We start from the raw sequence: 13888 nt of genomic DNA on the forward strand, positions 1-13888 counted from the left end.
GGTGGTGGCTGCTGTCATAGAATTTGCAATCACTGCTTGCTTGCACTGGATTTATGATTTTTTCTTTCTTGTCTGTTTCTTTACCAGTCTCAATGTGAAACTATCCCATGATGCAACATGTGTCCCCAGCATCTGCAGTGACAATGATGGCCACCCAGAGCGCTCCTCCGCCATCGTACCAGGAGAGCCAACAGGTTAGAGCGCCAACTTAAAGACTTGTCATATGGTACAAACCTCTGTACAGTAACCCCTGTGTCTAATGTGAACACACAGCTTGGCTTATGGAGGTTTTCTGTGTTGTCTGAGCTCTTACTTAACTGGGGATGTGCCAACAAGCATAAATCCGGATGTGATGAGAAGGATTGAAGGTTAAAGATTTGAAAAATAATCATTTTGAATTTTTACCTAAACTGAAACTTTTACTGTTTTATAGTTGAATTTCTAAGATGATTTGTAGTACACATTCTCATGATTCATACATAGTGTCATTTTAAACAACTTCTGGAGTTAAAGAAAAAAAAATGAAAGTAACGTTTAACCTTTGGGGTTTTGTTGACAGGGGATTTATGCCCTTGTTTTTTATCTAGCTATCTTTTCTCAGTATGCATTAGGCTGTTCTTTTCAACAGGAGCTGAGGTTTTGAATTTGTTTTGATTTTTGTGAGAACACAGAAATTAACTAAATGAAAATGACATAAAATGTTTTGCTAAATTACAAATCATTTCATATTCTATGACATATAATCTAAACCGTATACTCAATGATATCATGACCTGCCTTTGGTCCTGTCTACTCACCCGTTAGCCCAATCAGTTCCAACCTACTAAGGCCACACTTGCTATCTGGCCTCCAGGTGTTAGCCACCTGGAGGCCAGGTGTTAGCCTAAAACATATAAAGTGGAACTAGTGTGGAGCTGGCTTGTTGTGTTGTGGGCTGATAGTTTGGTAAACTCACAAGCCATGCATCAGCAGATGTACTGATGTTCTTTACAAGGATATGTTCTAAACAGACTTGTATAGAATTTTGGATGGGTGATCCTTTGTGAGAACTACAGTACAGCACCATTCATAGATGTAAAACAAATGTGTAGCTATTTGTAGTGAACCAGCCTCTAAATCTACTATTCAAAATCATATCTGTTTGTAACTTTTCCTTAAGTTTATGAGAATTATTAAGGGTGAACATGAAAAAAGATGCTGTCATAAAAGATGATAAAGCACATAAAGAGAATCCCTGGGTGAACATTAGCTTTAAATAATAACTTACAGATACAGTGATACCTGTGTAAAAATACACAGCTTATACCGAGTGATCACCAGAAAGGATAATACATAATAGTACAGAAATATTAGAATAGAGAATATTTTGTTCAGCGCCACAGACATCCTGTGATGGTGGAATAGAGTAGGTTCATCTGACCATCTAACCCTGCTTGTTGTTCATAGCACCTCTGTCTGCTCTCGCCAGAGGATTAGTGCCAGGGGAGAGCTCCCGAGCTGCAGCCTGTGTGCTCGGTAAATGCAAATTAGAGCTAGTTAAGTGTGAAGAACCTAATTTATTTCCCATTTGGTGCTGGGATTAAGACTTGAAGCTTCCTTCCACCCCACCCTGCTGAAAAAAAACAGAAGGGGGATGGGGGTTTTTTTACATTCATATCCTCATAAAAAACGAATGCGAGAGAAAAGTGGAATGAAGGAAGAAGATAATCAAGGAGACGAGTGGTCATGTTTGTAAAACATGTTAGCCCTCTTTCTCACCCACAATACAAATACCTTCAAAAGAAGCAAAAACATCCTATGAGACTTGTGCATCTTATAAGACATATATAAAATCTAAACATTTACTGACAGAGGCAGTCAAAATCTTTTGTACTCCTTTTCTATATTCTGATTAATTCACTGTTCAGTTTCTTGTTCCAAACTGGATATTTATCATTTAACAGCAGTCTATAAGATCTGTAAGTGTCTTGTTCAATTACTCAACCTGTCCTAACTCACTCATTCACTCACAATTCATTTGCTTAACAGCATCATCAGGCCATTGACCTGTCGAGCCATAATGATTCATGCCAGCGACATCCTCATTTGGCGTCTGACAGAATTCAGTGCATGTTGTGGCCTTACTTGCTTCGAAAAGCAATTACAAGAATTACTTTTAAAAAATGACTTTTATATATATCTGAGGGGCTGTCATCACCCTGCCAGGTGGGTGGGTTGGCAGTCAACATGGACACCCAAGTTTGTGAGTGTGATAACCTAGGATTTCCAAATTGATACCAAAGGGCCACATACTAAAAACAAACAAGTTCAAATCTCAGTGACCTAAACCTCAAGGTTAGAGGTCAGAGGTCAAGTTTTCTGAAAATCGTCGTCTCAAGTTATCGGAATGAAACTGCGATAACTTGAGATGATGTAGGATTTTGAAAGTACTTAATTAGTGGTAATTACTAAATATGAGCATGTCAGCATGCTTTAAATGAATGATAATCATTAAATCTTAGCACTGCCGTGTTAGGAGTATTACTGTGAGCGTATTAGCATCCTAAATCACTGTATATATGCAACATCACAGATGATACTAAAACAAAAGCAATATTCAAAGTCATAATTGCCAATGTAAGAAAAAAAGAACATAAATTTATCATTAAGTCATTTTGTGATTATTTTAAATATCACCAGATGACGGGCACGACTCAACAGAACACCAAGACCCCACAGGTCCACATCCCAGCAGCCTCCGCAGCACCAAATAGCTCTGTCAGTGTGACCCTTGACCCCCAGGCCCAGCTTGAATCTGACAAGAGGGCTGTTTACAGGTTGGTTACATTTTTCATGAGACATCTGTTACTGTAAGGGCTATAAGCCAGTCTGAAAACATAAATATGTAAAGATGACCAGGGACAAGAAGCAGAGAAAGACCATGTTGTTTATCAGTGGTTTTTTGTTTTGATTATTTAGCCATGTGTTTGTGTCATGAAGTTTGGCAGTGTGCACCCTTCTGCTTCTGAATTACATTTCAATTGTTCCCCTTTGAAGAAATGTTTCATTTCATGCTGACTTTAAGAGACTGTAGTAAATTAACTTGATGTGTTACTCACCGATGAAGGACACAGGCACTAGTGTTGTTTTTAATGCATTCTCTCAAACTAGCCATGACATAAAAGCTTTTGGAATTATACTTGAAGGGGCTTTCTTCAGATTTCATTTATAAACCAGAGAGCACCTTTGTTCCTTGACTCCTCATAGGCAGTTCAGTTTTCTCTGCTTTGAACTGTGTAAATGTTACAAGACTTTAAAAAAAAGTATCTCATAGTGCAGCAGTTGTCTGTATAATGAGGTGGGCTCTAAATTGTTATAATTATCACTCATTATAAACTCACTGTTTTGAATTACGAACAGCCAACAAAAATAAAGCAGACCAGAAGAGGACAAAAAAGAAATTTAAATCATTTGTTTATTTGCTGTTGAAAGTGATATTTGAAATTTTATTGGCCATTTGTTTTGTGTGAGGTTTTAGCTTGACTCCAGATCAACATTGTAAAACATAATTTATTTCTCTTTCACGCCAACAGCCATTTTCAAAGGTAAGCATCACTCTTCAGATGAAAGAGAGCTTCTTTTGGAATCACACTTGTGAATAGATGTTCATTTAAGTAGAAACACATGAACCATACTAATAGAGATAATAGAGATGTTTGTGAAAATGGATTTCATCATGTGTCACAATTACTCGTAATACTTATTTTACAGGCTTTTACTTTATGTTCTGGCCAATGTCTGTGTAAAGTGCAGCAATATTACAAAAGAAAAAGGTTATACTGTTTACAGGAAATAAAGAAAGTAGTTACCACAGTTACGCTGCTGCTTATATGTTTTTATATTAGCTGCCTGGCACTGGTAGATATATTAAGTTGACATTTATGCTGTGTAGTGAATTGCTTTTTTACATTTTCAGATTGTGTGGAAGTTCTGTATTCAAATTATTCAAAATTCAAATTAATCATATGATCAGCAAATAAATCTCAAGTCACACTTTCAGCACCATTTGACTAATCTTTTATTTAAAAGTCTACATCTCTCTCTCTCTCTCTCTCTCTCTCTCTCTCTCTCTATATATATATATATATATATATATATATATATATATATATATATATATATATATATATATATATATATATATATATATATATATATATATATTGATTTGATTTGATTTTGAATAGAATATTGATATATATATATATATGTCTGTAAGAAAATTACTGCTTGGGGAAAACCCAGAATGCCAGCAAAAAGAAAAAAAAAAATGCCAGCAAAAAAAAAGATACAAATTACACCTCCCTCTTCTCTCAGCTCATCACTAGAATATTGATAAACCCTTATAATGAGTTTATATTATCTATTTATGAAGTAAATTATTCAAAATATACAGGCATTTTTAATCAAGCTGGCTGATCTCCTGGTGTTGCCAGACTATCAGCAACTAACTTGATTTGTTGAGTGAAGGCTGCCCAGCACTGTATGGTATTAGGGTCCCACCTGAGTGTATCTGCCACTGCTGGAGATGTGAGTCCCCCCCCCATGTGCAGACCTGAGGCAAGCCACTGTAAAGTCCTTGGTTGATCCACTGAGATACAAGGCTGTCTTTGATGTGAGGCACCATGTTTGGAGCAGCTCCGGGTGTATTTGTGGTGGTGGAATCAGCCCCTCTTTCATTTCCTCTGGGGAGTTTTGGATCTTGGTTTCCTCCTTTAACAGTTCTCAACCACATATACAATACGAATTACTAATTCTAGCTGTGACATATAGAACATTTGAAATTATTAAAATGCGATCTCAGTTATAAAACCTGTTTGTTGACTACTTGCTTTTATTATTAAGCTAAAAGCTACAGCTGACAAGAATAGACTTGCGTTATATGAACTGACTGTCCTAAACTGGCACTTTAATCATATAAAGACAAAATATGTGCATCCCATTTGAATTGCACCCCTGCATTGACTATAATTTCCAGTCCATCAGGTTAGATTAGATTAGAATCAGGTATTCCAGAGTATAGGTAGCAGTGATTAAAACCAAACAGACAGTGATGGGAAGAACCTGTATTGTTTAGCTCTGATATTTGCATCTGCTCTTCTCTCTGCAGTTTTGACTCTGCTTGCACAAAGGAAGTAATCTTTACAATCCTTATAAAGTAATCTTTTACACTTGTTTCTGGGCAAGAATATTCCAGATTTGATTTGATTTTTTCACAAACACAGTATAGCTAATAAGTTGCGAACAAAAACACTAGCAGTCTGTTAATACTTTACATGTATACTGAAATTAAACACTCTCATAAACTTTAGTGGCACTTATTAATAATAAATAGCTAGATGGTCTTGTAGTTCCCCAAATGAAAGTGAAAGTTCAGAGAGTGGAACTTCTTTAGTAGTGCTCAGTAAATATTTAGTCATTTTACTCTGTTAGGAGTCTTCCTAGGGGTGGGATGGGTCAGTAGGTTTGAGGGTTTGCTCCATGATCACAAGGTCGGGGGTTTGAATCCACCGAACAGTTATCCTGAGGTACCCTTAAGGAAGGAGGTACCCTTTTATACACACTGCTCCCCGGGTGCTGGATTAGTAGATCCCTATTGCTTCACTGAGTGAATGGGATACATGCAGAGGCCTATAAGGGGATTAAAATTTAAAAAATTATCATTAAATTGAGAAAAGTTTTCCATTTGAGATATCTCCTTTCCAACTATGAACCTTCACAGAATGGCAGGGTCTGTGAAACGTAGTGTTACAGACAAACATAGCTGTAGATGATCAGTGTCTTTATGTGATAAAAAAGCAGTGGGCTAAAGGGTAAATTGAGATGAGAGTAAATGGTGCTACGGAGAATATAATGTCGAATGAGTCAGTTAATATGTATAATGGCCCGTCATTAAAATGCAGTAATTAGCTTTTAGAGGCAGCCCTAAGAATTCACCAGCATGTGCTGTTTAAAATCTCCTATTGAAATAGTTGTGTTTAAGCACTCAAAGAAGTGCTGAGCAGATTAGAATTTTTGGCATGACTGTTGCCCTTGTGAGGAACTAATGACTAAACGCACCTTGTTATAAACACAATTAAATTTGACTTCACTTCCGTCTCCCACAGTGAGTGAAATTATGCAAAAAGACACAAATAGCACTTTGTTTTTATGCTTCTGTGCTGTGCTCATATGGGGGCTGTAGACTTTGAAAGGAGAAGAGCAGTGAGAATCAGCATCTCTGCCATTTTTCTTTAATTATTTTGCTCAGGAAGCCTGTGCAGGCTTTAATGTTTCTTTTCACTAATTGCTGGAATGCCAATTTTATGAGGAGATGTGTGCTTTTCTCTCTCCGTCTCTCTGTCTCTCTGCCTACTTTGTTATTAGCAGCAGAGTAAATGTGTGATAGGGTAATTAGCCTAATGAGTTGTGGCATTTACTATAAAGATCCTTCTGGATTCTCTGCATCTTATTAAAAAGCGGGTGAGTCTTTTGTTTTTTAGGTTGCGAATGTAGAATTTGCGGCTGAGATGGAAACACGGGCTTAATTGAAAGAGACATCATAATAGTCGTTTCTGTTTTCAACAGAAATGTCCTTGTAATTCTCAGAACCAGCCCGGGTAGAAGAGATGTGTTTACCAATGCGCTCTTTTAAGGTGACACTTTTATGCTTGACTTAACAGCTCACTTACTTTACATGAAGAGAACTTGGAGTAGAGAATCAATGATAAACAACAGGGTGAATGTGCTTTTCAAAAGTTCTCACAGGCTGTATCATACATCTGCTGTATACATTAAATGGAAGCATATGCTACATTTAGTTACTTACACGTTATTTCATAAATCTCTAAAATCAAATAAACACATTTTTGTCTTACGAGAAGTAGTCATTGTCATTTTATACGTTTCAAAAAATCTGAGAAAAATAGAAATAAAATTCGATTCCTTCTTGTCTTTGACAGCCGTACAAATGCAGAACTGTATGTGGTGCACATTACCACTGACATGCCTCCATAGTGGATCTTTGCTGAAAGCCCTTCTCATGCTGGTCCTGGCCCCTGTATTTTGAATTGATGGGGTTTCTTTGTGTTTCTGGAAAGGTTAGCAGTTAGCCATGCTGCTAGTTCCTTAATTCACAAAGCTAAAGCGAGTTATTCAGCCTCTATTTGCAGTTGTTGTTGACAACATTACAACATGACAATATACACAGGAGGAGATTACTTTTAATTTGATACATCCTAGGATTGACACATTTTGTTATAGCCTCCATGTTTGTGTGAGTCTCTAATGCACCATAAAGTCTATTTATCCTCACTGCCACAATGCATCAATGCGTTCTCCACCACTGTGCTGCTATTCCAGCAACCCAAAGTCTCTCACCATTTGATGGGCTTAAAACAGGCCGTGCTTTTTTCCATTTACCGGGTCAGCATGTGTTGGTGTTCAGCTGCTTCTGAATGCAAGAAACTGTGTCAAAGCTCAAGTGGCTTTATTGGCTGTTTCTTTAAGATACTCATTTTTATGAGTATCCTTCCGCTTGACTTTAGTTGAGAATGAAAGTCCAAATTTTACCTTTTTTTAATTTCTTACTTGGACTACTTAGCGATCCATGTTATCTTTTGTTAGCACGAGTGGCCTACAGCAAACACAGAATAGGACATAATTTACACTTCACAGCTGCTAACCCACACTCTGTGCAAAGACAACATTCATTCAGTCAGCCTCAATTTTTATCTTTATTTCTTTATTGAAAATAACAGTACCTTTTTACAGAATGTAGGCGAAGTCACGTATTTTGTCAGCTTTTTTAAAAAGCGCGCATATATATATATATATGTATATATGTATGTGTGTGTGTGCGTGTGTGTGTGTATTGCCAAAAGCGCAAGTAAAGAACATCTGCCAATGCAGGATAATCAGAAAGGATGTACATACACACAGGGATACAAAGTGAAATGAAAGGTAGACTGTTTAAATACAGATGACATATTGGTTGAAGGGTTTCAAGACCAGACATAAGAATAAAAGGCAATATTGAGAAGTACAGAAAAGGAGACTGGATTTTTTCAGATAATGCCGCAGGTTCTTTGTGTGTATGTGTGTGAATGTGTGACACACTCCTTTCTCTAACACAGGGTGTGCTTCAGACATGTAGCCTGGGGAAATGGGGCCTTGTTGGGAGCACACACAGCAGGGCTCACCACAAACTGGCTTCTAATATACAGGGGTACAGCAGGCCTGATTAGACTGGCAAACAGTGGGGAGCAGAGAGAGAGAGGAGGACCTCTGTCTCTTCCTCTCTCTCTCCAACTCACACGCATCCCCACGCAAAAACACACAGCGGTACCTTCAAACCCCACCCCGTCGTCTTTCTGTACCCACTTGGTGGCCTAACAGATTATTGCAAATGCAGGTAAACATGACTCGTTCCTTAGATGACTACGCTGCTTTGATTTGTGCTTGTTTTCATGCGCTGCTCTTCATCTGCAGGTTTAATGTTTTTGATAGGCTGTAGACAACTTGGTAGATTTAAGTGCTAAAACTCAAATGTAAAGAATATTTTCAACTGGGATTGACATTTCTTTTATTTTCCTTGAAAGACAGTGAACCTCTCACCACATTTCCATTCAGTAGCTCTCCTGGAGCTTCCAGTTATATAACACAGTCTTCCTCGGCAGATGGATTTGTACTTAAACATGTGATGGAATAGTGGATGTTCAAAAGTCCTCTTCTGAGTACCTCACTTTCCCTGTTTCTGTTTACCAGTTTCAAATCTGGATAGAGTGTACATGTCCAGACATTTATGATCTTTTTGTATAAAATGACTTTTTGAACATACTGAAAATGCATCCTTTGGTCAGATGAGGTAAAAGTATATATCTTGGCAGTAGCGACACTGCTTATTTTTGGAGAAAGAAAGAGGTCTACAAGCCAAAGAACACTTTCTCCACCGTTAAACATGGTGGTGGAAGGATTATGCTGTGGAATGCTTCACTGCATCTAGAACTGGGAATTTTGACAATTCTTCCAGATGTTTGTAATGTCAGATGCTGATGTTGGACCAGAAGGCCTGGTTTGCAGTCTCTGCTATGAATCATCCCAAAGGTGTTCTATCGGGTTGAGGTCAGAATTCTGTTCTTCCACACCAAGTTTACTCATCCATGTCTTCATGGACCTTGCTTTGTGCACTAGCCTGCACTCATGATGGAACAGAAAGGGACAACACCAAACTGTTCTCACAAAGTTGGAAGCATGAAATTATCCAGAATATGCTGAAGCAGTAAGAGTTCCTTTCATTGGAACTAAGAGGCCAAACCCAACATCTGAAAACAACCCCACACCATAATCCCCCCTCCACCAAACTTTACACTTTACACAGTACTTGTCACAATGCAGACAAGTACCGTTCTCCTGGCAACTGCCACACATCTCCACTTCTATTGAGTCCAATGGTGGCCAATGGTGATTACAGCACTGCATCTGCCGAATTATATCGTGCTTGCAGATGTAAGGCTTGAGCTGCTCAATCATGGAAACCCATTCCATGAAGTTCTCTACACACTGTTGTTGAGCTAATTTCTAGGGACCATGGAATTTGGATGTCTGTAGTGATTGACTCAGCAGAAAGTTGGTGACCTCTGAGTACTACCACTCTATTATTTTAGGAGGGCTATCACTTTGTGGCTGAGTTGCTGTCATTCCCATTGAAAGTTGTCCGTGGAATATTTAGTAGCAAGGAAATATCACAAAGTGGCTATCATGGTACCATGCTCCTGAAATTTACCCATTCTTTTACAAATACTTGAAGAAGCAGTCTACATACTTAGGTGCTTGATTTTATATTTATGTAGGCATGGAAGTGATTAAAACACCTGACTTCAATGATTTGAATAGGTGAGTGAATACTTTTAACAATATAGTGAATAATAATAATTCTGCTTTATTTATATATGACCAAATATAGCACTAGCAAGGAATAAGTAAAGGATTGTATTATGAATAGTAGATTGATGTTGTGATAACACAGTTACAATATCACATACCATACCTGTGGTAGACAGTTGAAGCAATGAAAAAAAGTTAAAAGTAGAGATCAAATGGTTGATGTAAAAGTAATTAAATGTAATGAAGGGATTTTCCAAATAGTTAGCTAAGGTTAAATATTTAATTAGAAAAAAGTTGCAATAGTTGTCATTAAAATGTTGAAATCATAAGCTTAATTCATAGAATAACTGCTGAAAACACAGTGCAAAAGTGTAATGAAAAACTATTTAATACAGTTAGATAAATGCCTGCCAGGTGGGCGTGTCCACTACATTGTCCCAGTAGATCTGACATCATGTGAAAACTGTGGTTTAAAACAATATATATCAACAAGGTCATTTTTTCTGTTAAAAACTAGGACTAGTATTACACATTTTATAATTGGTTAAAATAATCATAATTTAAACATAGGTTGTGATGATTAAGGGGTTCAGGGCTATGGATATGTGGGAAAATACAACAACAACAACAACAGAAAACCCCAAAGAAATAATAATAAATGTAAAAAAAAAAAAGTACCACATACTGTATGTGTTTTTCACTTTAAGACAAGACATTTTTTGTGCTTTTTGAAAGTGCTCTACCTTTTGTTGTGTTCTGTTATCTGATCAAAAATGTACTGGCACCTTATTCCCTTGCTTAGATCCACAGGTCATAAAGCAGATTCCACTAAAGCTGCCACGTGCCTCACCTTCATGTTTAAGTCATCATGCTCTCCGCTCGCCTCTGATTCTCCATTTTGGGCTTTTCGTTGGTGATCCAGCATGGTGCAGTGCAGGAAAAAGTGTGTGTGTCTGTGTGTGTGTGTGTGTGTGTGTGTGTTGGGGTGAGGTGGGGGGTTGGTGATGACTCCACTCACTGGCCGTCCTGTAAATCGCTCTTTTATGGCCCTCATAATGATCCCCCAGCCAGCAATCTCGATTCCGTCGCACTGCAGATAGGAACCGCTGCTTCTGGCAGTCAACATGAGGGTGCTCAAGATGGCTGGAGGAGGTAGCGGGAGACTGGAAAGCACACACTGTGTGACTACACACTGGCACACACATACATATGTTCACATTCATAAAAATGCATGCCTTTTCACACCCCATCTACCTTAATCCCAACTTCCTGTGTAAAGGTCATAGAAAGTGCCGAAGGATGGTGTTTTGACCTCACTCAAAGTTGGTGAGCTCCAACAGCGTGCAATTGTGTAACATCATCAGAGACAGACTTCCTCATGCAGACCAATAGTGCCTTGATAGTTTTAGGCTTTTACATGATTTTGGAATATACCAACATTGAACTGCTGACAGCAACGGTTAGCTTAGAATTTCCAAAAGTAATCTCAAAACCCATAATTACTTTGTCATATCCACTGAACTTGATTTTACACAAGAGAACGCACAGATGTAGTTTGCTTTAACAAAAGACTTTATATGATCTGTTTTGCCAAAAACACTGCAAAATGTTAGACTGAAATTTCTAACATTTGATTTCTACAAAAGTGTTTATTTAAACAATATGAAATGTGGTTTAAAGCCAAGAAGCCAGGCAAAGAAAATATACGAAAAATTAAATGCAAATGAAATATAATGAATGCAAATGGATGGGTTTTACAAAGCTGTTGTTGTCTAGATATAGATCTCACCATATACATAAACAATTTGTTTCTAGATTTCATTATCACTTTAGCTCAACAAAGTCTGTTGTATAACAGTTTAATGAACTTTACTGTTTGCAAATCCTAATTAGAGTCAGTGTCATTAAACATGACATGCAAACAGCAGGAAGAACAGATAAATGAAACGTCTCAATCTATAGCTTGCATCATCAGCTATAAAAACTGTACAGTTAAAGATGTCTCTCTGTTTTCTTTTTTAACATGCAAGTGAGCTTTTTATTACTCATTCACTACAAATGTCACTGAAAATTACAGCACATGGCATGAATAGTAAAACAAAACATGTCACATTCGGAACAACAATTCAGATGAAATGTAATTACTGTACAAGTTGGCAAGTTTGTTTTTTGTTTGTTTCACCTGTATTTATTAAAACATACCGTTTGTGCTGCCGTCTGCACTCTCATGGACATTTTCACCTTTCTGCACTCCTTCCTGACTGAAGACATGTAAATCTATTATATTCTATTATATTACTAAAAACAAAATTAACTACTATCTGACAGTGGCAAGGACATTTTCAAACCACTAATTTAAGAAAAGAAGCAATAAAACATTATGAAAACACTCTCATTGCACATAAAACTGTAGCAATGAAAAGTGCATAAAGTATCGAAAATAAAAAGAATTATTCTGCAGAAAAATATTCCCCCAAATTAACAGAGGTCTCTGAAAAAGCTCTTCATGAGGCCTTGGATATATTAAAACAAATTAATAATTTCTGTTCAACTTCCCTGTTTTATTAGTTTTATTTATCATGACATATGTTGGCCAAGGTGGTTAAGCAAGACGAAACTGATCTGTTACAATGATAAATAACTGAGTGCTTGCTCTGTTTCCACACCATTTTGTTTCCAGACCACTTTGTACACAGTACAAAGTGGTAGTACCACTTTGTGGTCTGCATTTGTACTGTTCTACCTTGCTTGCCTGCTATCAGTTTACCAAAGAGACCAAAGGTTTATCCACAATGCTCATGCGCAAAACCACCAGAAAAAAGCTTCTGGCCTCTTAGCTTGCTCACCCCGGTCATTGTGAACAGGAGATGGAGACAGCTACTACATTCTTTTGAGTACAAAACAGCGGAGCTTTCAATAATAATAGCCAGCTGCAGTCACAAGATTACAGTAATTTTAATGATGGATGCAAACAGGTTAGGAGCTTTATGAGATGAAAGGCTGTGATACGTTTTAATGTCTGTTAAAACATTATGTCTGTTTTTAGATCTGATAAGGCAAGCATTGCCTGCTTTCCTTTTCCTGATGGAACACCGCTTATAGTTTTGGGTACTGACACTATTTTTTTTTTTTAGCTCCTTACAAAAGCATAATCACATTCTAGTTGTTATTAAAGTATTCACCAATAGAAAGAGATCAAAATCAAATATTTCTCTCATGTTATCGTGTTAAGGTTATTTGAAGAAATAGCTTGATGCAAAGTGATTTAAATTTCTTGTCTTGGACATGCAAGAAATTCAGCTGTCATCTGGTTAACACTTTTAAGTGGCGTGCTCGCTTTGTTTTTAGCTTGCCTACTGTTATCACTTCTTTCAATTTGCCTGTTTATTTACCAGCCACTAAAGGTGTTGTGTACTCTCTAGCTCTTGCCACAATGCTCCTGAGGCTTTAAGCCCCGTAAGGCCAGATCTCCTTGACAGCACTGTGCTAATAGATGCAGTCAAGTATTTTTTTCTGTGTCTGATGTTTACAAATCACACGGGCATGTCTAATAAGACAAGGAAAGTATCAGTTTGCTGACACTTGTGGGCTAATATGTCATTTGCGTTATCTTTGAGTAGATATCGGAGCTTAGTAAAAATATGAGTTTAAATAAACTCAGAAAATTGTCAAAATTAATCAGATTGTGTAATAAAAATAACACTACATCTAAGACTAAATAAACCTCTCTCTCTCCCCCACCTGGATTCTTCTCCAAACCAACTCAAGCAGATACCAGACAAAAAATGCAGCATCTCTCCAGTGTGCACGTGACCGTCCTGTTTAATATTCCTGGCACGTAGGCTGAGGGAGCAGTATTAAATTGGGATCAGGGAGATTAGAGTATAATATAGTTGACTATTAAAGGCTAGAAATGAGAGCCATGGGTTAGAGCCTGAGTAGGGTCCATACCGCCACAATTCCCTACCATAATTTTAAAAGTGCT

The 13888-nt window shown here is 37.5% G+C and overlaps 1 protein-coding gene across 4 annotated transcripts in view; it reads left to right on the forward strand.

Moving 5' to 3' along the window:
* The window catches only part of pknox2 (pbx/knotted 1 homeobox 2), a 105048-nt gene that overhangs the window by 65825 nt on the left and 25335 nt on the right, over positions 1–13888 (forward strand). For 3 of the 4 annotated variants that reach the window (XM_004567451.3, XM_076888921.1, XM_012923623.4), the window contains 3 exons: positions 88–194; positions 2680–2816; positions 3573–3584. In XM_004567451.3, the coding sequence (XP_004567508.1) occupies positions 108–194; positions 2680–2816; positions 3573–3584 (236 nt within the window). In that variant the 5' untranslated portion in view covers positions 88–107. The remainder of the gene's footprint in view (positions 1–87; positions 195–2679; positions 2817–3572; positions 3585–13888) is intronic. The other variant, XM_004567452.3, reaches the window with a different exon arrangement.

This window comes from Maylandia zebra, linkage group LG10 (assembly GCF_041146795.1).
Source record: "Maylandia zebra isolate NMK-2024a linkage group LG10, Mzebra_GT3a, whole genome shotgun sequence".
In the NCBI taxonomy this organism is placed as follows: domain Eukaryota; kingdom Metazoa; phylum Chordata; class Actinopteri; order Cichliformes; family Cichlidae; genus Maylandia; species Maylandia zebra.